The following is a 24,148-nucleotide window of genomic DNA, read 5'->3' on the forward strand; positions in this document are numbered from 1 at the left end:
CGCTCGCCGCGCGCTGCTGTCGCGGTGTGACGTCACGCGGGCGGCCCGTGACGTGGCGGGGCGGGGCGCGGCCGGCGGGGACGATGCTGAGCCGGCTGCAGGAGCTGCGCAGGGAGGAGGAGACGCTGCTGCGGGTCAAGGCGGCGCTGCACGACCAGCTCCGCCGGCTGCGGGTGCGGGGGACACCCCGGGGCTGCGGGACGGCCGCGGGGACGGGAGCGGGAGTGGCGGCGGCGGGGCCGGGCCCGCCGCCCAGCCCCGCGCGGCCGCGCTCCGCCACGGGCCGGGCCCTGCGCCCGATCGGTGCTGGAGAGGGAGCGGGGAATTGCTCACAGGTCTGGGAAGGGGGATCCATCTCTGGGAATGGGGGATCCATCTGCGGTGCTCCGAGGGGTAAATGTAATTGTGTGCAGGGTACATCTCAAAGAGGTAAATGTAATTGAGTGTGTGTGGGGCACATCTGTAATAAGTACCTGTAGTTGTGAGTGTATATGTACATTAAGAGGTAAATATAAGTGTGAGTGTATGCAGGATATGTCTGTAATTGGTAAATGTGAGTGTGATGCATGTGGGATACATTAGGTGATAAATGTGAGTGTACATAGGATGCCTCTCTAAGAGGTAAATGTGAGTGTATGCAGGATACATCAAGAGATAAATTTAATTGTGAGTATGAGCAGGATACACCTCTAAGAGGTAAATGTGAGTGTATGCAGGGTACATTAAGAGATAAATGTAATTGTGAGTGTGAGCAGGATACATCCCTAAGAGGTAAATGTGAGTGTATGCAGGGCACATTAAGAGATAAATGTAATTGTGAGTGTGAGCAGGATACATCCCTAAGAGGTAAACGCGAGTGCATGGTTTGCCGTAGCTGATGGATGGAGAAGGGCTAGTTGGAGGTAGTGGAGCTGAAGACTACTTGGGTTTAGAGACTCATGCATACCATAGTAAAGGAGCTTAGCACGGAAGGGCAGGATATTTTCCAAAGCTTTAAGAGGTGAAGGCAGCGCCGTGCGGGAGGCAGGGCTGTGCGCGCTGCCGGCAGTGCTCAGTGCGGTCCCTGCAGGTGGAGGAGCTGGCGCTGCAGTCCATGATCAGGGCCGGCGAGGAGAACGTCCCCGTGGCCCTGCCAGCCCTGGCCGAGGACACCCAGCAGGTAAGGGGGTCCCTGGGCTCGGAGGGGGCCCCACGGCCGGCTGGCACGTTGGCTGGGCTGGGTTGTGCAGCTCCTCGTGTCACCTCATTGATGCTTCTCATCACTGTGGAGCTCAGCTGTGAAGTGTCAGCTTTGCTGCTGGTTTCTTTCCAGGGTTTCACCTTTTCCCATCCCCAAAAGCATGGCGTTTCCAGGGGATTGGGAAATAGCTGTGTGCTGTAGCTTCAGTTCACCACGTGTTAAATATTTTGTTTAATGCTTGTGACCCGGGGGTGGCACCGGTGCTGGGGATGGAGGCACAGGTGCTGCAGGTTTCACTCAATGCCTGCCAGCCTGACCCAGGTGCAGCTTTTCCATGGAGATCAGGGCCTTGTTGCTGTGATGGGCTCTCAGTTGTAGCTCTGAGAGCTTTAATTAACAGTGCACAGCTCTAACAGTGATTTGAGAAGTGTTTGGTGTCTGTGCTGGGTTTGGTAATCAGCCCTTTTCTCTGACAGACTCTTGGGCAGATGGACAATGAGGCTGCCATCAATCAAACTGAGTTACACCTCAGTCTTCAGGATGATAAAGAGGAGGAGGAGGAAGAGGAGGAGGAATCCGATTCTTGAGAGAAAAAAATCAGAGATGGTTTTTAATACAGACTCAGGAATTTCTTCTTCATTCACCTGAAACTCACCAAGTGGTTTCCATTTTGTGCTGTGTGTGGGTATGAACTGTGTGACACACCAGAGTGGAGGGCAGTGACACTGAACATGTGAACTTCCCAGGCTGGGCACATCTTGACTCAGATGTTGAATGAAAGAATGAAAATCTGCTGCACAAATATGTAGCACAATCCATTCCACATTTCAAACCTAATGTAGCTCTTACAACATCTTTGTACGTGGAAGGGAGAAGCAATTGATCATCCAGACCAATTAACACTTGCACTAAAAGCAATAACTTGTCTGTTCTCACTTCCTGATGTGAGAAACAAACCCAGGTCCTGGAGGCTGCTGCTGCCCCAGTGATTACATTCTAACCTCATTTGCCTAAACTGGCAATTTCGGATACAGGTGAGAAAAGATGTGTCCAAGGCTGTCTCCAGCCTTCAGCTGCTGTGTTCTCAGTTCCATGGAAAGCTGGAGTTACTCCCAGAGTCTTCCCAGTGTCAGCCCAGTTCTGAGCACAGCAGGGAGGTCTCTCTGTCCCCCTGGTGCTCTTCAGTTCTATCAGTCTGTCCCACAGAAGGACTTTCTACTTCTGCTCCTTCAGAGCAGCAGCCAAGGAGCCTTTTATTTGTCCACAAATTGTAGACTAAGAACTGATCTGTGGTGCTTGTACTAAGCTAATACTCTTAAATTGGTGTTACTTTATTTTTCTCTCGTTGTAACCTCATAAATCAAGGCCAGGTTGCCTGCTTTCCTGTGATTCTCAAGGAGCAGCATGAGGAGTTTAAGAACTTAGTTATAAATGGAAAGTGATGTGAAATCTCCACAATTTTTGCATTTGGAAAAGTGTCTGGTGTCCTGGGGGTGGTCAGAGCTGACATTCAGCCTCCAGTGAATCCCTGCCCTGTTAATGAGTGTTAATTTGGCTCTTGTTTGGTTTGTACCATTGGAAACTGCTGGGATGTAAATGTGGCTTCATCCTGTACTAAAGACTATTTGGGTTTTGAGGGTCCTGGATGTCTTAATGAAGGAGTTCAGAACAGGACTGAAGATTGTTTAACAAAGCTTTCCCAAGCCTGACAGGTAAAAAACCCCCAAAAGTCTGAGCCAAAACTGCTATGGACAAATAAGCCCTTGCAGTGATGTGTGTGAAGAGCTGGTTTGGGAGGAGCTCAGGAGCCACCCAGGCCTTTCTTAGCACATTTCAACTCCAAAGGGTAATTCTGACTGTTGAAAAATGTTATTTGTGCCCAGCATGGTCCAGAGTAGTTTTCATGGGTAGAATTCCTGCTGCTTTTGTGAATGAGTGCTTTTGGATTTGAACAGCCCAGTTCTAGTGCATGTTGCAATAAAGTTCTTTTCCTGCTGTCCTTACAACAGTGCTTGCAGTGCCCAAATTATTGCTGTCTGGGGGGACAACCCAAAGTGGGAGTTAAACCTCCCAAACCTTGCTGTGCATTTCTTTTAGCAAACAGTAAAAGGCTCTGTTTGCTGGGTGTAGGTAAAGCTCAGGAAAGAGTTTAATTTACACCCTCCCAGCTGTCCCTTCAGGTCTCTTCCAGCCAGGACAGGCTGGAGGAAGGCCTGGATTGCCAGTGAGTCATTTCCTGCCTCTGCTGGCCCGGCTGTGCCAGCCCTTTGATACCTGATCCTTTGGCCATGTGGAGGTTCACGTCCCGCTGATGGGGATTCCTTCTGGGGAACAATTTCAGGCATTTCCTCATCCAAAGTCCTTTCAAAGAGCTGGAATTTATAGTGCAGTGACTAGGTTAAAAGCCTTGGTCAAGTTTTAAAAAAAGCTTCAAGAAGTTACTTGATAATATATTTATTAAGAGAACCCATTGCTAAACATCTGAGAGAATAAAACAATAAAGGATTTTCATACACTTTTAGACACTAAACACAGTTGTCATGACTCTTTAGGTTAAAAGAAAGCAAAGTGCTTGGATCATTGTCTTGATTCCATAGGACACTTCCAAGAACTAACTTTTAAAAATCAATTAGAAAGACATACATCACTAAATCCAAGGATGATGATATGTTCGAAAAATAAATATAGAAATATGAACAAGTCTACAATTAGAATATTGCCCTGTGCATTCTGAGAAATGCAGAGCTCTTGCCTTCTTCACCTGCAAAGAGAGAGATCTCTAGACAACAGCAAAATTGGAGCCTAACTTTTGGGAACAGCTGGGCAGCAGCAAAGCATGCTCACAGACAGGCTCGGAGCATCCCGATCCCGAGCCCGGGGAGCTCAGGGAAAGCATGATTGAAGTACCAACGATTTACAAAGAGTCTTGATAAAGTTCAAACAAGCCAGGGGCCAACCCCCCTGCCCCAGTGATATTTTCATTAAGAAAGAATATCCATAATCACCTAAAATCAGCAAGCACTGGAACTTACACAGCTTACATTTGGTCAGTGAACGACGGAACCCGGTACGATACCAATTAGTTTAGGACGAGATTTAAAACCGTTTTGGCACATGCTATCAAGACATTCTTCCTTAAGAGGTGAAATACATGTTTGAACAGGTACAAGCTGAGGAGAGAGGACCAGGAGAGCGTGGTTGTCACCAGAGGTACAGTCCAGGAGCTGGCCCCGGGCTCAGACGCCGGCGGCGTGCGTGGGGGTGCTGGGCTGGTTAAGGCCGATGGTGGAGCAGAGCCACCCTGCAAAATCCACCTCCTCCGCCTCGGATCTCTTGATGAAAGCATGGATCTGGGCACAGGAGAACAGGGTCAGGGTGGCAGCCCTCAGGCTGCTCAGGAGCAGCCCTAAATCCACCTGGAGCCATCGAGCTGTGAAGCTTTACAGCTTTACCACGTGGAGAAATCCCCACGGAAATGCAGAACAGCCAGCACTAGGCAAAGCATCCCAGAGGAATCCTGCCAGTGCCTGCTGCAGCACAGAAACGATGGGGATGTGGCTCAGCCACTCGAGGTAATCCTCTGGAAAATGTCTGCCTGGGCACTAAAAGGTTTTTTGTAATAAAAAGAGTCCCTTGCATTTTGCACCATTATTGTGCAGCAGGGTCAGGGCAGGGAAAACCTGATTTCTTGCAGTACAAATGAAGTGCTGACATTACACTTAAAACCATAAAAAGATGCACTGAGACTGATATGGTTATTTCACACAGACAAAAATGCAGGATGTGTGTTGAGTTCTACAGATTTTGCCAGACAAAGCTGGTAAAAAAGTGACAAATCTTGTGTTTCACAAGATTAAATACATTAAAAATGTATTTAATTAGTCCATATGGCATATGAAGTTTTGTTCTTTTGTCCTCCTAAAAGTATTAATCAATACTTTATTATTAACTAATAAACTCAAGAGAGAATTCTTTTGTTAATTAATTTAAGCCACCCATTGTGATTATCAAATGGCAGACTCCACAACCCACCAGACTTTTGGTCTGCTTGACAGTCCCTATTGTAGGAGGTGTGAAACCTGCAGCCCCATGATCTCTAGCTCAGAAAAGCTGTTCCTGCTCAAGCTGAGCTCCTCATGGGCTACCAGCCACCCTCGAGGCCACTGCTCTGAGCTGAGGAATCCAGCCTGCCTGGGAAGGGGCTTTTAGATCAAATTTAAAACCTTCACTCACCATCAGCTGCTTCAAGTCGGCTCTCTCAGCAGGATTTTTAATTAAACTGGGAAAACACAAAGTGGTGCACAAGTTACACTCCATTACCATTTAAAGTAAGGCTCCTGTTGGCTGCACTGCTCTGCTCTGATGACACCACTCAATAAAAGCACCAGGTGCCTCTCAGGCAGAGATGGGAGCCTGCAGTTCCCTTCTGTGGGTTCCACAGCTCCAGGTAAGAAATCCTGAGTTGTCTGAGACTGCTGAGTGTCTAAACCAAGCTGGGGAGATAAATCCCATTTCAACTAAAACAACATGAGCCCCTTTATCCCTCATGTTTCTTTGCCCCAAGTCTCTTCAAGCTCAGGATCAAGTAGAGCTATTGACTGTCCTTCCTTTTGGAAGCTGTAAATAGAGGTATTTGATAAATAAACAAACTTTTGAACTGCAATGAGCTGCCACCCTTGGTTCAGTGCTGGCACCACTGAGGTGCAGCTGGGGAAGTGAGGAGATGGGGGAATGGCTGCTGGGATAAAGATGTTGGCCCAAGGGCAAGGAAAACCACCTGGAGCCTGCAGGATTGTGCTCCCCATGGCACAGCCACTGCAGGAGGAGGTGCCTGAGCCTTGCTGGCCGTGCTGGGGTCACTCCCTAAGGGCTGCTCTGAGCTGCACACAGCAGCAGAAATTCAGGGCTAAAGAGGGGAATCTCCCTGAGCCTTGGGGCTCCTCTGGATGCACCTGTTGCCTGTGAGATGAACTGGAGGTAATTAACACCCAGAGGATTGATTATGCTGATTGCAGTGCTTACATTTGCCCTGGCCTGGAGCAGGGACTCTGATTGCCAAGTGCCTGATAGACAAAGCTGAGCCCAGCGTGTCCCTCTGCCACTCAGCCACAGAGAAAACAGAGAAAATACTCACCATTTGTTAACAAAATCTTGAAATTCAGAACCAAAGACACCATTGGGCAGTTTTGGAGGTGGCTGTAAATAAATAAATAAATACATTTTTTAAATCAGCAATCATTCAGCATAATGTTACAGTGTGGACATGTCCCACATCTGAGCAAAGCTGTACAGCCCTGGCTGATCTGGGTTATTACTCCCAGCTGCAAGACTTCAGGTGTTTCAGTTCTAAACCAGACTTTCCCCTGCTATGGGGTGGGTTTTGTTGGGTTTTGTTTGGTTGGTTGTTCTGTTTTCTCCACACACACACCTGGATGGGGTGAGCACAGCCTCAGCTCTCATTAAAGAAGGCTCAGAGCACTAATTAGCACCCTGTCATTCTCCACAGTGCTGAGGGAAGGTGCCTTGCACATCATTAGTTCCATAATCCTTTTGATGCCACTTTTCTGTCCCTGGGAATGAGTTTGTTCAGGCTCTGAATTCAGACACAATTCTGACAAATAAAGAAGGGGGCTGCATAAACCTGCACGTTACTGCCTCGTCCTCCAGGACTTGGCCACAGGATCAGGGTTGAGTTCCCATCCTCACACTGAGTTACTTTTATGCACAGGGCAGGGCAAGACCTGCACCCCTCCCTCACTGGAGCACAGCCTGTGTTGGGCTCCTGCTGAAGAAGTTTGTGCTAAATCAGAGGTGGCACAAGAAAATCTTGCCAAACTCTGAGCTGCTGCAGCTTTTCAGCCCAGTCTGGCCCCCTCAGGGATGCTGCAGTACAGGACCACAGCAGCTGAAGTGATTCAATGCTCACTCCATTCCCAGAGTTAGTGTTGCCAGATTGGGGTGTTATATAATATGCAAAACAGATTTGTAATCTGAGAGAATTGGGCAAGCAGATGAGTTACAGAAGCAATTTATCAATTTATCAGTGGCACAGGCAATGCAGGGACCCAGACACCAACTGTGCCTTTCAAATGGGTGAGCTGGACAGTTTTCAATAATTCATCCAGCTGGAACCATTGTTATCCAGCTGCTACAAATGACAGCTAACATGAGCATGCTTTTTTCTTTTTCTGAAAAACACAAGCAGTGGAGTCCCACAAGTTTCAGTGGTACTTGTGAAAATACTGGAAACAAGCCATTCTAAAATATGAATAACTAGCCTTGAAGCTTAGCTGTTTGAAAGAGAATTGTGACTCAGTCATAAGGCTACACCAGATGAAACAGCACTAACCCCAAATTCCAGGATGCTTTCAAAGTTTACAGTTGTGAAGTGCAGATTTTTAAGTTTATAAATTACCTCATTGACAATGTAATCCAGAAGTTCAAAGATTGCCATTGGGGGTCTGCTGTCTGATCCGTAGGCTGGGAAGAAATGGGAGAGAAATTGGAGAAATTGGGATCAGTGTCACTCTCCCTCCATGGCTTCAGGGGTGCTTTGGGAAGCCCAAGTCTGACACTTCTGGCACCCAGCAGATTTACAGGGAAAAGGAGCAACAGCAGCAGGGAAATGCTTTCATGCAAGGAGACATTTCCAGGTCTGACCCAAAGCATTCACTTCACTGGGATCACCCTGCTGCACTGGGATCAGCATCTTGGAGAAAACCAGAGCACCAGACTGGGATCTCAGAGTGGTTTTTGGTTTTTTATCAGCTTTTTATCAGATTATGAAATCTGAAGGTTGTGAGTTCAATCCTCACACAGGGCACCACTTTGTGGAATTTCTGGTTTTTTTTTTGTTAAGGTCAGGATTAAATGTGTGAGATGGTATTTCTTGTTTAGGCTCAGATGTTCATTAGTTCTTATTTAAATTATAGTCTCACAAATTGTGAGTTTTACAGCACTTTAAAAAACTAAAAATGGAGTTGTATCTTTCTCTCTAGAAGGCTTTTTAAGGACAACTATCTAATTAAGAAATGATACTTAAATTATTTTTACTTTTAACCTAATAACTAACTAATTGTGGCTTGCAATGGGGACACAAAACCACCCAAACCCATGGAGAAGAAAGTGAGGAATAAGGACTAGCTTCTGCCCTAAAACGTCTATGTTGTTTTATATACATCTTTTATATCTTGTTTTATATGTATTACTATATTCTAAAACCTTAAACTCTAAGTTTTTTACTATGTGATATTACACATTTCTATTCAAACTACACCCTGTTCTACTATTCAATTTTGGAAGCCTTCTCCACAGTTCTATTTTTCAATTTTGGAAACTTTCTCCACGGCCTCAGATCAAATGCAGTGTTCTTTTGGGGGTCAGTGCCTGTCAGCACAGAGTCTGAAATTCCCAGCATCCAGGGTTCCAACACCTCAGTTCTGGGGCCAACAAAAGGTCTCTGGTGCTCTGCTCCCTCAGGGCTCCTCTCAGTGAAGCTGAGCCAGGTGCCAAACACAACCCTGATTTTTGAAAAGTTGAACTCCCCTCTGTGCAGAGCAGGATCAGCTGCAGAGGCCCTGGAAGCTGGCAGGAGAATCAGGGTGAGGGTTGTGACTCACAGCTCATGGGCCGGCCGGGCGCTCTCTGCCTGGGCGAGGTCTCTGTGACTGGAGAATCCCCCTCCACGGGGCAGCCAAACATCAGCTCCAGCTCCTTGGAGTCAGGAGGGGGAATGGGGTACCTGCCAATGGCCATCTCCACCAGGGACAGCCCCATGCTCCAGATGTCTGACTGCACCGAGTAGTGGGTGCCCTGCAGCCTCTCGGGCTGCAAAACACAGGGGAGGGGAGGAGAGGCAGCTTTGTGACAAGGAGTTACCAAAAAATGACATTCTGCAATAACCTGGATCAATTAAAGCATGAAACCCCAACTTATTAGCACAGCATGCTCAAATGAGTGACTTCTTGGTATTTTCCTGGAAATCTGTCCTCTGGGTTTCCTGAAGTTCTCCAAACATTCCAGCACTGCAAACAAGTGTGAGACTCTTCAGAAATTATTCTCTTGTGTGCTGTTTTATTTCTTTAGCACACATCTAATGGAACTCTTACACAAGGTTCTGCAGGCAAGATCAGACTCAGCCAAACATCTATTTTGTATTGTCTTTAGGAGATTCACACACTGTACAGATATTTAGGTATGGGATTTTTTTGGTCAGTTGAATCATGATCAGAAGTGTATCTGACTATTCCAGTCCACTGCTTCACAGATCCTCAGTTTTGAGCAGTGCATCCACCTCCTGCTTCTGCCAAAACCAGCAGGTGAGTGCTGCACCAACTCCTTTTGCCTCATTTTTGCACCTGCTTTGTCAGTCTATGTTCAGTGCTGAATATAGTTCCTGAAATTATTAATACATTGATCTACTTCACCCTTAAATCCATTTTTACTGAGTTCTCAAAGAAAACATTCACTTTTCTGTACTCTTTTTAAAATCAAGCTCATATTTTACCAAAATGGTGCAGATTCATGTGATTGCATGCACATATTGGAAAAATACATATGCAATTTGAAACTCCCTCTCAGAGAATGTGAGAATGCAGTCAAGCCTCTTCCTTCTGCCGTAAGGGGGTGATAGTTTTGTTTAATTTTTGTAGCATTTTCTGAGATGATATTTGAGTTTTCTCCAGTGTCCCACCTCAGTCAGTTCCAAAGCCATCTGGACAAACTACACAACTGCTGGACAGCAAAAGAAATGTCCAAATCCCAAGATTTTCATAAAATGTAAGTGTAGAGGAAGGTGGGTGGATGAAAAAGAGCAGGAAACAGAGAGAGCACTTGCTACATAAATATAAATATAATTAAAATCTAGAAATCTGTTCAAGTTAAACAGTGTTGTTTTTCCACACCTCCATGTGGTAAAAAGGGACGTTTGCATGTAATAATTCTGCATGGTTTTGTGTGTATAGAAGTGTGCAAAGGGAGCTACTGCAAGAGAAGATCCTTCAGACACTACCAGGACAAAATCCCCCTCGTGGCTTGGTCTGTGCTGCCAGAGAGCAAAGTAAAACTCCCCAGGTAAAACCCTCAGCCTGTAAAAAGAACAAATTGAAGGAAACTGAAGGCAGACAGCACTTGGCTCTCATCCCTGCTCCTGGAGGAGCCAGGGCAAAGCAGGAGCATGGATGAGCTGAGCTGTGGATTTGGTTTTGCTCATTAGCAACAGCCCCCAGAGGTGAGAACTTCAACCCCAGCCTGGTTTCAGGTGTGTCACCAAGGAGAAATGACACAGAGACAATGCAGGGCTCCTGCTGAACAGAGGCAGCACCAAAGCTTTTGCCTGTAAATCTAAGCCCACACAGCTCTAATCCTCCAGCCAGAGCTGGGCACAAGAGCATCAGTTCATGGTGTGCTGCACAAGGTGTGTGAGAATGAAAGAGCTGCTGCTGCCATGAGCTGGGGCCTGCACATCACTCATCTGGAAAGAAGTTCCAAGGTGCTCCTCATCCCCAGGGACACAGAACACCCTGGAACAGCCCCAGATTAACTCCCTGCCCACTGCCAGGATTTCTCCTGTGGCTGCACTTTGCCTGGAGAGCCAGCCCAGCAAAGGCTGGAGTGGGAAGAGAAGCACACTCCCCAAGGAAAGCAAACCATAAACACTGGGATTTTCTGGGAGACAATGTGTGCAACCCCCAAAGGCAACAACTGACTGGGTTCTGCACTGTAGACACAGCCCCAGCTCTTCTTTAGAAATATTCCAAGTTTTTGGCTTTTCCTGCAACAGCTCTTCCCCCACACACACAATCTGATGTGACACCAGAATATTCCTGGAATGCAGGAAGAGCTGAACCAGGAACAGCAACAGTTGGTTCTTGTTTGATCACCAGAACTGGGACAACTTAATCCTAACAAACTCAGAGCTGTGTAATCTGGATTTAAATCTGTACTTACAGACATGTAGGAGCGTGTGCCAACAAAGGAATTTGCCATGGAATCTATCAGCTGCCCACTGACACCAAAGTCACAAAGCTTGATTTCACCTCTAGAGTTTACCAAAATGTTGGATGGTTTAACATCTGGGGGAAAAAAAAAAAAAAGAATGGATGATTTAGGAGACAAAACAGGAAATCTGACAATGCAAGGTGAGAATTTTCATGTGCCTCCCCTTTGCTTCCCTCCTGTGACACAATTCTGGCCCTCCTCTGGCAATAATCAGAGATTTGGGTCCCTCCCAGGTTCACCTCACAGACTCTCTATTTAACTACAGATAAATAAAAAGAAATATTCAAAATTACACATGCAAAAAAGGTTGTCAGCTTTTTGATTTCACCCTATTTCCTGGCTTTTAAGCATTAGGTTTGGGCATCCACATCCTCCCTGCAGATAAATGGTCTCCTTTGAGATAAATAAGTGTAGAACAGTGTAACTCCTCCTGAATGATGATACTTTGCCTAGAAATGATCAATAAAGAGGCCCTGCATATTTATTTTACAAAGGTCAATGAATTACAGCAGCCACACTATCATTCCTTCATATCTACATAGGCATAAATCATCCTATGGCCAAACACTCCCTGCAGTGGGATCTTGCTTCCTGGATTTGGGTTTTTTGGGGTTTTTTGGGGTGGTGGTCTTGGGTTTGTTGGTTGGTTTAGATTAGAGGATTTTTGTTGTTTTCTTCTTTTTTTAAAAGCTCTGAAAAATAATTTTCCTCTTATTGAAAATGTGTATTTAAAATAATTGGAGGTTGTTTTTTTTCCTGTGACAGAGCCCCCTCATGATTTTGAATTCATCATTTTTCCTAAATGGAAATTTAATAAGGGTCACTGGTAGCTTAGCAACTAATAACAGCTCTTGGTGAATGCAAAGGTACAGGGAACAAGTGTTTAGTGTTTCTTTTATAGCTGCAAGGAGGTTTTTCACTGTATCTCACTGCTTAGCTGGCCATTACCACTCCATTATCAAAATAAGCAACCAACAGCCCACACTGGCAGAGTAATGCTGCAGAAAAAAGAGAACTGGAAAATTGTTTTGAAGAAAGAGAATCATGATTTCACTTCAGAGCAGACTCAGAAGTCTACAGGCTGTCACATTTTCATTTGCTTTTCACTTTGAAGCACAGATCTATTCCAGGAGCTGCTCTTTGGTTGGGATGTCCCTGGGAGGAGGACACTGATGTGACAAAGATCTCCATGCAGGAGGTTTACTGCCTCACAGAGCAAGATCCATGGGGAGGGGAAAATAAAACAATTCCAGCTGTCCTCCCCCCCCAGCTTCTTTTGAGGAGTAACACCAAGTTTGGATAATTATCTACTTAGGGAAATTGTGGCTCCATGTTTTTGTCCCTGCCATTCCTTTCCAGGCAACTGAAACTGTCCAGGCACAGTTTCCTGCTCTGATTTGTGGATGGAAAAATGCAGGCAGGTATTTTGTGTGTGCTGCTTTCAATTCCCCACCCCTGGGGAGGATCTGGCTTGCTGGGCTCACAGCTGCACCTTCTGCAAGCTCTGCCTGCTGAGACCTCACCAAGGGACCCTTCACTGTGGAAAGGATGGATCCAGGCTGGGAGCTCGACCTACCAGTCTAAAACCCCAGCAGGAGCTAAAAACAACCCAACCCAGAGCTGGAGCAGGGAAGCAGCAGGCAGAGATTAGAGAATCTGCACAGGAATCTGCACCCAAAGCTCTGTGCAAAAGCAAGGTGGAAAAACTGTTTGCAAAACACACTGGGAGCACAGCAGAGCCTGCACAAACCACAGCCAGCCAGGTCTGTGCTGCTCACCAATGCACAGCTACAAACTCAAAACAAAGATGTAAATCCTCACTTTCATCTCTACAGTTCATTGATTCTTCATAATTAAATGGCAAAGAAAAAAATCATTACCCTTCCACTCTCAGTGCCAAACAGAATTCTCTTTATGAGGATCCTGAAGTCTCAGAATCCCCCTGGTCTCCTGAAGGTTTCCCCTTTCCCCTCAGTGTTTTTGCAGGTGGCAATGCCACACTGCAGCTCTCAGACCAGCACAGCCCCATTTCCTCTCTGGATTTCTGCACAAAGCTTCTCCTCCCTGGAGTATTTTCATTTTCCACACAAGGCACCCCATGTGATCAGTGTGATGTTTGGAAGGCTGCTGCATTTCCACCCCTCTAAATGTAGCACCTATTCTATTTTCACTCCAGAGCCTCTGAGCACTTGAGCAGTTTCTCTGGAAACCAGAGATTTGTATTGCCAGAGGAACAGGAATGCCAAGGCATTCTGCAAAATGTATGCTGGAACTTGCAAGGAACAGACAAAAGGAACACAAAATGTGTTATGTAAGCACTTCAGCTCTAAAGAAAGTGGAAGATATTTTATATATCATCCCAGACAAGCCAGGAAGAGAATTCCAGAGAAGTCCTTTGCCAGGGGGATGGATTTATGGCACTGCAAAGGGAGCTGATAACACAGAGAAGTTTCCAGAATGCCTGATAATCTCTGTGAGAGGTTCCTTCCTCTGCTCTGCCCCACAGGCTCATTCTGAAAGGTGGCCCTGGATGTTGTCATAACACCTTCAGTCAGAATTCACTCTGTACCAGCTACAGAGCAGGCATGTGAGCAGACACAGACCAGAGCATGTGTCTTGCAGCACTTTTTTGGGATCTTCCAATCAGTTCCCATTTGCCAAGGCAGGATTTCATGAGAACCCTCTGGAACTGCAGCCCTGGAACAGCCCAGTGACACCTCCCTGCTGCCTTCAGCTGGGGTTCAAAACCTTACAAAGCAGCTTCTCTGCAAGGAGAGCCTTTCCAGAGAGGATTAAACTCCAGACAGCACCACAGATATCTTTATTTAACAGAACAGAAGATATTATTAAAATATCCAGCACAGTCATGCTCCTCACCCCTTCCTTTGCTGTGCCTGCCTTGGATCCCACCAGCTGAACTTCCAGAGGTTTTGTGATTTCATTCCTGTCTGCTCAGAGAGGACCAGAGCACAAAGCAGTGCTCCACATGAGCAAACCCTCTAGAAAAGAACTGTATTTTCCTCTATAAAAGGACTGTATTTTCCTCTATAAAAAGACTGTATTTTCCATTCCTGCTCTAAGCTCCAAAACTTTCCTCCTGGAGCTGTCTGGAATGACAAGTGAACACTTCTCCTCAGTTAGTCCAGGACTTAGCTGTGCATGGAAGCAGTTTGGGTTAAATATTCCAAATTTGCTGATATTGCCATACAACTAATAAAACATAGCAGTGGAATAAATTCCTTCCTGTAAATGAGTTCTCACAAGCCTGGCTGTCTTCAGATTGAAGAACAGATTTTTTGGCCCTTTGTTGCTATGTTCTCATGTTTAACAGGGATGTCTCTTCATTTTTAAGTCACCCACTCTCCCCAGAGCACAACTCCAATAAATCCTGCTGAAAACAAGCCCACCAAGTGCACACATTTTCCCCAGGGATGGATGAGTGAGAACAAACAGCCCATGTGAGATGCTGTTCTCACCTTGTCAGTGCAGGAGAGAAAGCAAAGCACAGAAATCTCCAATTATTAGAGCTGTGTATAAAATAATGCTGACACAGTTACAGGAAAAGTGCTTTTACCAGCACTGTTTATCTCAGTTGGGATTCAAGGAAGAGGCAGTTTGGAAAAACTGCCAGAAGCAGCTTCATAAGGGGAGTGCAAAGAATGCACAAGGTCTGTGGCACAGACAGACCCATGGACAGCACTGAGGAGAGAAGCTGCAAGTTTGGCTCTGGCTGTCCAGAGAAGGGAGAACCACTCACTGCTCTGACTGATTCTCCTTTCAGCTGCCAGCACTGGCCATGATCAACTCCCAAAATGTCATTTTGGCTCCCTCTTTATCAGACACCACAGATGTGATGTGATCACAGAGCAGCTTCTGCAAGAAGTGCACAAGGTCACGAATTCCTGCTGCTGTCAGAGCACACAGGAGGGAAACTGAGCTGAAAAACAAAAACCACCACATGGACATGGAGTTTTACACTCCAGGACACACTCAATCCAGTACTGGAAGCAATGCAGAAGAGGAATTTCTGATTTGTGTTGGTCCATGAACCTGCAGTGTAACCTCTGACGCAGCAAACACTGTGAGGTTAAGCTGCACTTAAACAAGATCAGGAGGGCTTCACTTTGGATTTATCAGATTTACAGATGGTAAAACTGAAAATAAATAAATAAAAACTGCTGTCTCAGCTGAGCAAGATCAACCTAAAAAAAACCCCAAGCAACCAACATAGTAACAACCCACTGCTGTGGCTGACTTGAGGACAAGATGCAGCAGTAACTCTACCAGGATGCCCTAAAATAAGGTGATCTCTTTCCCTGGAGTCCTTATGCTCTGAACAGAGACAAATGACTTTGAAACTGTCACCAGAAATGTTTAGAGTCTCCCTCCAACCTCCCTGCTCCACAAGAGAGCTATATTTGTTTAAAAAAACCCCACAAACCAGGAATGTGTGATAAACACAACTTCATGTGTAAGGTGATCCTACAACAGCTTGTGCAAGCTGGGATTGCTGATTCCTCTTTTTGGTCTGAGCAACAAATGTAAATTCAGACATGCATTAATGTCTGCTGCAGATATTTTATAACCTGAATATTCTCCTGTGGTCCAAAGCTGCCCAGCAGCTGCTGTGGGTTGCACACAGGGCCCAGCACTGCTCCAGCTCCACCTTCACAGCACACCCACAGCAGCAAAAATGGATTTATTACTGTACTAAGGCTCATTCTTCTTTAATGGAACATGCAACAGATAATGGAGGAGCTGGATTTTAAAATGGGCAACTAAAAGCAGAAAATAATTTAATATATTTATTCTAAAGTAAGTAAGGACCCAGGAGAAGCAACACTCCCATTTTACACAGCTTCACCATGGTTTTTAATTGTTTTAAAGTATGAAAAGGATGCAGTTCTGCATGACAGCTCTCAATAAACAGCATGTGCATGTAAGACACACGGGGGAAAAGTGACTTTCTTTTAAAAGTCTTCATGGCAATGACTATTGAACAGTCAAATGAAATTTAGCTCAGAGGTTTTAACTGCAATCAGTCTCAAACAGAGACAAGTTCTGCGTGCACATAAAATGCAAGAACAGCAGTTCAAGCATGGATTACAAACGCAGATAAGCTGCAGGAAGACAGAAGTTGAAGACACCTGATAGTCATGGTAAGACATTTGGATTTAAAACAGAAAGTTTGCCTTACACTGCCCAAGAAAAACCCTTTGAACCAAAGTCATATGGAACCACAAAGAACCAAGCATAGAAAAAAGAGGTATTTTAATGTGAATAAAATTATATTCAAGGAAAGTTACAACACAAACTTTTACCTCACCTCTGTGCATTATTTTATGCTTTTCTCTCAGATATGTGAGTCCTTTTATTACCTAGAGACAAATGAAAACGAAATTAATTTAGGAAGCAGAAGAGAGAGTTAAATGCATTGTCGGTGCAAGAATTCCAAATGCATGCAGCTGAACAGAAATCCCAAAATGCAATCACTGCCAATCAACACTGAGTTTTCATTTGTCCCTCCAGCTCGGACTAGAAAAATGAACAATAAGCTCAACCCCTTCCTGGAAGTTCTGTCTACAGAGAGTTCTGTACACATTCTTGCTGCAGAATGGAGAGGAAAAGGTAAAACTGAAAAATAAGGAAGTGTTAATTCAGCTCTCATCCAGAAGCACCAACTGATCCAAAAGCAGCAACTCCAAGCACACAGCCCAGAATGTGTTACTCATTCCAGTGCCCACAGCTACCACGTACAAAAAGAAACTGAAAAATGAAAAAACACTGAAAAACCTGGGAATATTTCCTTCTCCCTCATCCCTCATCCCCCTGGATGTGGCAGTGCCCACCCAAGGCCCAGAGGTGCCATCCCCATGCCCCACTCACCGCAATGCTAACTTTGCCCAGGATCTGCTCTGGAATCCTTCCAGCCTTTTTCAGCACTTGATCCAAGGAGCCACCATCCTAACAAGAAATATTTGAATAGTCAAACTTGAATCAAATTGCTCTAAAATATTTTAAGCAGGGCTGTAAATTGAAGCCTTAATTTGTTTAAAAAAACCCCAAGCTGCTCTTCATGTTTGCTTTAACATTGTTGTGGTGCAAATCTGAAATAAATAAATCACTGCTCAGGAGGAATCAGTCGGGTTTGTGTTTATTTTAAATAAACATTTGGTCACTAACAGCATCCACTCAAATAAACACTGCACACAATGCTCTTCCAGAGCAGCACTTCCATGGTTTGGATCTCCTTAAGGAAGCACTGTCCACAAACACTGACAAGCAAGCAGGAAGGATTTCACAGGTTTCTGTCATTTTCAGTCTAATGCATTTTTTTCTTGTCACAGCCATCCATGACAATCCTCCTCCTCCAAAGACAGTAAGAAAAGATTTTATTGATCCTGATTATGGGCTGAAAACTCATCATACTGAGAGAGACAAAGAATTCTGCTTGAAAATGGAGAGTGATGGGGCTGGAAGGGAACTCCACACCTGAGGCAGGGACACTTCCCACTGTCCCAGGCTGCTCCAAGCCTATCCAGCCTGGCCTCGGGCACTGCCAGGGATCCAGGGGCAGCCCCAGCTGGCAGTGGCACCCCAGGATGATGAGAGAACCCAGACCCCTGTCCCAGAGCAGGTCCTGCCCAGGAGGAGCTGCCTCTGTCAGTTCTGCAGGTCCAGGGTGACTCTTCCAAGGATGGTTTGGCACAGAAAGAACCAAAATAGAGAGAAAATGTTTTGAAGGTTCGCTGGTAAGTCATGGCCTTGTTTATTAGATTAAATAAACTGCCTGCATGCACACACACCCCCAGCAGAGGCAAATATATCCCACTGTTGCTAAGAGCTTTTCAAAAGGAAAACTGGGAAAAAATGCTGTTTATTTTTAGCAACTGATTCAACAATAGACTTGTGCATAAGGTCTGGATTCTCTGGAGCACAGAATATATAACCTAACGAGAAATTGAAAAGTTATTTTTCCAATTTAAAACCATATCCTGTTGTCTGGATCAGCACTGGATAACTCCCAATACTTGCCATAAAGATCCAACTGGAGTAATTAATTGTCTTTGCCTTAACCTCCCCTTTGGAAGTTTCCATCAACATTTACACTTGGTGAAAGCAAAAAAACTGAACACAAAGGTTTATTATTTGAGGACTAAAATCTACAAATCTTATGAGAAGTACATAAATACTTATCTAATCACATATTTTTGTAAAAAACACACCCACATACTCCACACTTGATTAAAAATATATCAGCAGAAAAAAAAAAGATCTCTAGAAATCTCTTGTTAAACCAGTCTGAATTTCTGGACAGCTGTCTCTGCTGAGACACTGGTATATTAACCATAATTTTGTTACAGAAAAAACCCTTTTTTCCCCTTCCCTGAGGAGCAGCTCTGATCCTAGACAAGGCTGAACACAATTCAGCTGCCTCGTCTTGGCTGCAGCCTTCAGTGTCTTGCAGGAGCTGCCTCCAACCCTTTTGCCTGTTAAATACCTGCTGCTAAGCAAAGTTAGGCATTGATCTTGAATTTAGGTACCTAAAAATATCAAACACTCAAGTTCCATTCCCGTTCCACCTCCAACTTTTTGTTCATAATCCGACTTAGGTTTTGTAACCCACCGCTAAAAATAAGATTTCTGAGTGGTAACAACTGAAAAAAAAAAAGGCCACAGTGGAGATTTTCATCCAATCTTTTATCCAAAAGGAGACCAAAAACTTCTATCAGTGATCTGCATTAAGCTTAATGCTAAATTAAGACTATAATAATAAATTAAGACTATAATAATAGTATTATAATGATAATATAATGGCATAATAATAACATAAATTAAGACTGTGATAATCCGCCTCTCTTTTGATTTCATAATTTATTGATCAGCTGTTCTATGTGTAAAATGTTGTATCCAGTCTGGCTTGGACCAGATTCAGCACTGAGCCACCAGATTTCACCCTGCCTTCCCTTAAATTGAAAATGTTTGCTGTCAGACATAATATTCCCTGTCACATATATTATTCCCTGCTTAGGAACCTACAAACCCTGACTGCTGCTGGTGATTTTCTCATTGACAAATAAATTGAGACTCTTTAGGCCTTTTATTTCTCCTCTGGAATGTGCTAACACACAGGCTGCTTCAGCAGCTGCAGCTGTGCACATCTGTGACATTTAACATACTCTCCAGCAATGTTTTTTTAACACACTTTCCTATTTTTCACTCTTCTTTTCAATGCTGAGAGCTGAACTTTCCCATTCCCTGCAGGAATTTGTATTTTGGGGTGCACACCTTCCCCTGGGCTCCCACATCCTGGAGCCTGCACGGTGAGTGCTTGTTCCTAAGCAACCATCGATTCCTTCTCAAAATTCTGAGGGACCACAGAGGCATTACAACAATCACATGCACTTTCCAGAAAAAATACAGCTTCTCTCCAAAGAAACAGCTCTTTTCAGGGGAAAAAATAAAGAGGTCTTTGGCTGTATTGTGTTTTGTGTTGTTAAAAACCTCCACCAAGTGAGGCAACGAATTCGACTGTCCCTTAATTACAGAAAATTTACTTTTCATGTTTTGAGTCCATATGGCTGGAGAAAGGCAAACAGATGTCGAGAAGAATGTGTACTTTGTATTAAAATGAAACACGGTTAAAAATATTTTTTTGGCGTTAAAGAAGTTGGGTAAGATCCCTCTGGGCTTGCTCACTATTGTTCATGTTTGCATTTTCTGTAAAAATTAAAAAAGGGACAAAATATGGATTCATATAAATAAGAAAAAAATAGAGTCTGCACAGCTGCAGTATCAGTGATCTGGTCCATTCTGCAGAAAAAACAAAGCTGAACCCCAGTCAGAACAAGTGTTTAAGTAGCAGGACTGGGTAAATATTTTTAAATACAACAAAAGGATAAAAAAGAAGCAATTGGGAAGCTACATTTGTGCAGGGCAGACACTGGAGAAGGGGATGAAACATTTCCTATCAATCCCAACCATGGATTTGCAGAGTAAATCCAAACCACATCTTCAGAGGAGCAGAGAACTTGTGTAACTGCAGTGCTGGTGGCACTGAGGGTTTGCAGGAAGGCTCAGGGAATAACCTCAGGGGAGAACTCTCAGGAAATAAATTTTCTGAGCACCCACCATGTGCTCCGTGCAAATGGAGATGATACCTCAGGTTTATCTTTTATGTATTTCAGGTTCTGTGCTGCTTTAGTGGGTGGGTCTGGGCTTCACATTGGGGATGGTGGGCTCTGCACAGAGCAGGGAGACAAAACATGCAGATCTCCCATCAGTGACACCCCACTGCTGGCACTCACCATGTGCTCCATGCAGATGGAGATCTCCCCATCACTGTAGAAGGCTCCATAGAAGCCCACGATGTAGGGGGAGTTGCACTCGTGCAGCACCTGCAGCTCCCGGATGATCTGGTTGCGGATGGCTGGCTTGATCTCCAGGTGGATTAACTGCAAGAGAAGCCCACTCAATGAAATCAAATCCACTCTTCAGGAGTGATCTGTGCCATTCAGAGAGGTTTTCAATACAGGCAGGCCCTGAGCATGCTCTGATCTCGGAGCTGACTCTGCTTTGAGCATCTCATCACCTCCAGAGGCCCTTTTCAACCCAAATTATTTTACAATTCAACTGTAAAATAATCCATACTTGCTTTCCTAGTGTGTGGGGAAATGGATTTGTAGAGAATTCTTAAAGCTTGACAGAAGGTTCACACAGTATGTATTTGCATGTAAACTGATGTATGTCATTTGTATGTAAAAGCTGATAGATTAAGAAACACTTATTATGTATTATAATTAAGAAATAATTATAATAATGTAAGGTATTGTAATTGAGAAATAGTTAGCTTATAATGTATTGCAATTAGGAAATAGTTGGCTTCTGATTGTGATGGTGTGAATTATAACATCTGTGTTGTCTCACCCTTCACATGAGACTGAAAATGGAATAAAAGTTTTAAAACATCTCTCAGTTGCCCCATCTCTGGGTCAGAAAAGGACAAAATCCAACAACAGTGGCCAAGGGAAAACACTACAACACAGCACCCAGGAAAAGGCAGGAATTCCGTCCTCTTTTCACAAAGTATTTCTCCAGCAGAAACTTTTTGTTGCAGCACATTTCCTGAGGGAAATGTGTCAAAGATGCTCTGAGTCAGAGGCAGCTGCTGAAAAATACCTGTTCAGGTGTTTGTAAAGCACTGGAGGAAGGAATGAGCTGAAGCTCCTATTAAAAACTCCCCAGTACCTTTTCCCCACCAGACTGTATATCCCATACAATGGGATAAGTGTTCCCTAGGTGAAAGGAAAGATTATGGAAATGAAATTTTGGTGAATAAATGGAGGAAAAATCACAATTCAGCAAACATCTCAGTTGCATCAAATATTAATGAATTGGGGCAAAACTTCCTGTTAAACCCACAGCAGGTGAAAAAACAAAAATCAATTAAATTGATTTAGTTCAAGAAAACTTCAGTGACTTGTGCATTTTGTAATTCTCACATATCAGAATTGAGCATTTTCCTTTGCTTCTTCCCAAACTGTCCTCAGCATAGTTTATTCTTAGCACATGCACATTTTCCTTTAGTTTTGCTGAAGATGATGCTGTCCCCTTCTTAAAAAGAAATACCTTAAAAAGAAAATTATTTGTCAACTATCTTTTAAAGAAGTCTTCAACTTCTCAACCAAAAAAAGGGAAGTTCCCAGTGTAGTAAAACAATGGGACCTGGGATGAGTGCTCTGTTCCCAGGGATATTGACAGGAAGTGAAAGCTTCTCATGTAAACTAAATGAGAATTAAAACATCGAGCTATTTCAGTCACCAAAAAAAATAATCTCAGTTCTCTTGCAAACTAGGTCACAACTGCTCCAGGTTGTAAAGCATGAAAAATACTCCCAGAGAAGGAAAAAATCCCTTCCTGCCCAGAAACTGCATCCCAGGATGGAACTACAGAACAGGAGATGTCACTGAACTCAATGCATTCCCTCATTCCCATTTTTTTGAGTTCTCTTCTTCTCCAGTCTCATCCAGAGCTCTTTTCTGCTGTGTGCCTGTGAAGGAAGCTCTTAAGACAGGTGATACCTTTTCCAGTCCTCTAAATTTACTGCCCAGAATACAGAATTTTGCCACTTTTGTCTAATTGATAATTTCCAGTAATTTTTTAGGCCTCCTACTCCTGAATGAGAGGGGAAAAGGAGGAACAAATGCCAATCCTTTCATTACTAACTCGTGTGACACTGCTTCTGAAAAACTGGGATGTTTTCCTCATCATGTTAACTGCAAGAGAAGCCCACTCAATGAAATCAAATCCACTCTTCAGGAGTGATCTGTGCCATTCAGAGAGGTTTTCAATACAGGCAGGCCCTGAGCATGCTCTGATCTCGGAGCTGACTCTGCTTTGAGCATCTCATCACCTCCAGAGGCCCTTTTCAACCCAAATTATTTTACAATTCAACTGTAAAATAATCCATACTTGCTTTCCTAGTGTGTGGGGAAATGGATTTGTAGAGAATTCTTAAAGCTTGACAGAAGGTTCACACAGTATGTATTTGCATGTAAACTGATGTATGTCATTTGTATGTAAAAGCTGATAGATTAAGAAACACTTATTATGTATTATAATTAAGAAATAATTATAATAATGTAAGGTATTGTAATTGAGAAATGGTTAGTTATAATGAATTGCAATTAGGAAATAGCTGGCTTCTGATTGTGATGGTGTGAATTATAACATCTGTGTTGTCTCACCCTTCACATGAGACTGAAAATGGAATAAAAGTTTTAAAACACCTCTCAGTTGCCCCATCTCTGGGTCAGAAAAGGACAAAATCCAACAACAGTGGCCAAGGGAAAACACTACAACACAGCACCCAGGAAAAGGCAGGAATTCCATCCTCTCACAAAGTATTTCTCCAGCAGAAACTTTTTGTTGCAGCACATTTCCTGAGGGAAATGTGTCAAAGATGCTCTGAGTCAGAGGCAGCTGCTGAAAAATACCTGTTCAGGTGTTTGTAAAGCACTGGAGGAAGGAATGAGCTGAAGCTCCCATTAAAAACTCCCCAGTACCTTTTCCCCACCAGACTGTATATCCCATACAATGGGATAAGTGTTCCCTAGGTGAAAGGAAAGATTATGGAAAGAGAATTATGGAAATGAAATTTTGGTGAATAAATGGAGGAAAAATCACAATTCAGCAAACATCTCAGTTGCATCAAATATTAATGAATTGGGGCAAAACTTCCTGTTAAACCCACAGCAGGTGAAAAAACAAAAATCAATTAAATTGATTTAGTTCAAGAAAACTTCAGTGACTTGTGCATTTTGTAATTCTCACATATCAGAATTGAGCATTTTCCTTTGCTTCTTCCCAAACTGTCCTCAGCATAGTTTATTCTTAGCACATGCACATTTTCCTTTAGTTTTGCTGAAGATGATGCTGTCCCCTTCTTAAAAAGAAATACCTTAAAAAGAAAATTATTTGTCAACTATCTTTTGAAGAAGTCTTCAACTTCTCAATCAAAAAAAGGGAAGTTCCCAGTGTAGTAAAACAATGGGACCTGGGATGAGTGCTCTGTTCCCAGGGATATTGACAGGAAGTGAAAGCTTCTCATGTAAACTAAATGAGAATTAAAACATCGAGCTATTTCAGTCACCAAAAAAAATAATCTCAGTTCTCTTGCAAACTAGGTCACAACTGCTCCAGGTTGTAAAGCATGAAAAATACTCTCAGAGAAGGAAAAAATCCCTTCCTGCCCAGAAACTGCATCCCAGGATGGAACTATAGAACAGGAGATGTCACTGAACTCAATGCATTCCCTCATTCCCATTTTTTTGAGTTCTCTTCTTCTCCAGTCTCATCCAGAGCTCTTTTCTGCTGTGTGCCTGTGAAGGAAGCTCTTAAGACAGGTGATACCTTTTCCAGTCCTCTAAATTTACTGCCCAGAATACAGAATTTTGCCACTTTTGTCTA

At 43.9% G+C, this 24,148-nt stretch overlaps 2 protein-coding genes across 2 annotated transcripts in view; one reads left to right on the forward strand and one right to left on the reverse strand.

Moving 5' to 3' along the window:
- Positions 1-44: 44 nt before the first annotated feature.
- SNAPC5 (small nuclear RNA activating complex polypeptide 5) lies at positions 45-3,186 on the forward strand. The gene is made up of 3 exons (XM_041468901.1): positions 45-173; positions 1,070-1,159; positions 1,657-3,186. The coding sequence occupies exons 1-3, from the start codon at positions 84-86 to the stop codon at positions 1,765-1,767; spliced, it is 291 nt and encodes a 96-aa protein (XP_041324835.1). The 5' UTR covers positions 45-83; the 3' UTR covers positions 1,768-3,186.
- A 432-nt stretch (positions 3,187-3,618) lies between these two features.
- MAP2K1 (mitogen-activated protein kinase kinase 1) overlaps positions 3,619-24,148 on the reverse strand; it is a 35,355-nt gene continuing 14,825 nt past the window's right edge. Inside the window, exons 3-11 of the mRNA XM_041468900.1 lie at positions 20,488-20,634; positions 17,066-17,143; positions 16,506-16,557; positions 11,129-11,253; positions 8,800-9,007; positions 7,596-7,660; positions 6,315-6,376; positions 5,414-5,459; positions 3,619-4,530 (exon numbers count right to left, since the gene is read on the reverse strand). Coding sequence (XP_041324834.1) covers positions 4,417-4,530; positions 5,414-5,459; positions 6,315-6,376; positions 7,596-7,660; positions 8,800-9,007; positions 11,129-11,253; positions 16,506-16,557; positions 17,066-17,143; positions 20,488-20,634 — 897 coding nt within the window. The 3' untranslated portion in view covers positions 3,619-4,416. The remainder of the gene's footprint in view (positions 4,531-5,413; positions 5,460-6,314; positions 6,377-7,595; positions 7,661-8,799; positions 9,008-11,128; positions 11,254-16,505; positions 16,558-17,065; positions 17,144-20,487; positions 20,635-24,148) is intronic.

The sequence above is a fragment of the Pyrgilauda ruficollis genome, unplaced genomic scaffold (assembly GCF_017590135.1).
Source record: "Pyrgilauda ruficollis isolate IOZ18807 unplaced genomic scaffold, ASM1759013v1 scaffold23, whole genome shotgun sequence".
Taxonomy (NCBI): domain Eukaryota; kingdom Metazoa; phylum Chordata; class Aves; order Passeriformes; family Passeridae; genus Pyrgilauda; species Pyrgilauda ruficollis.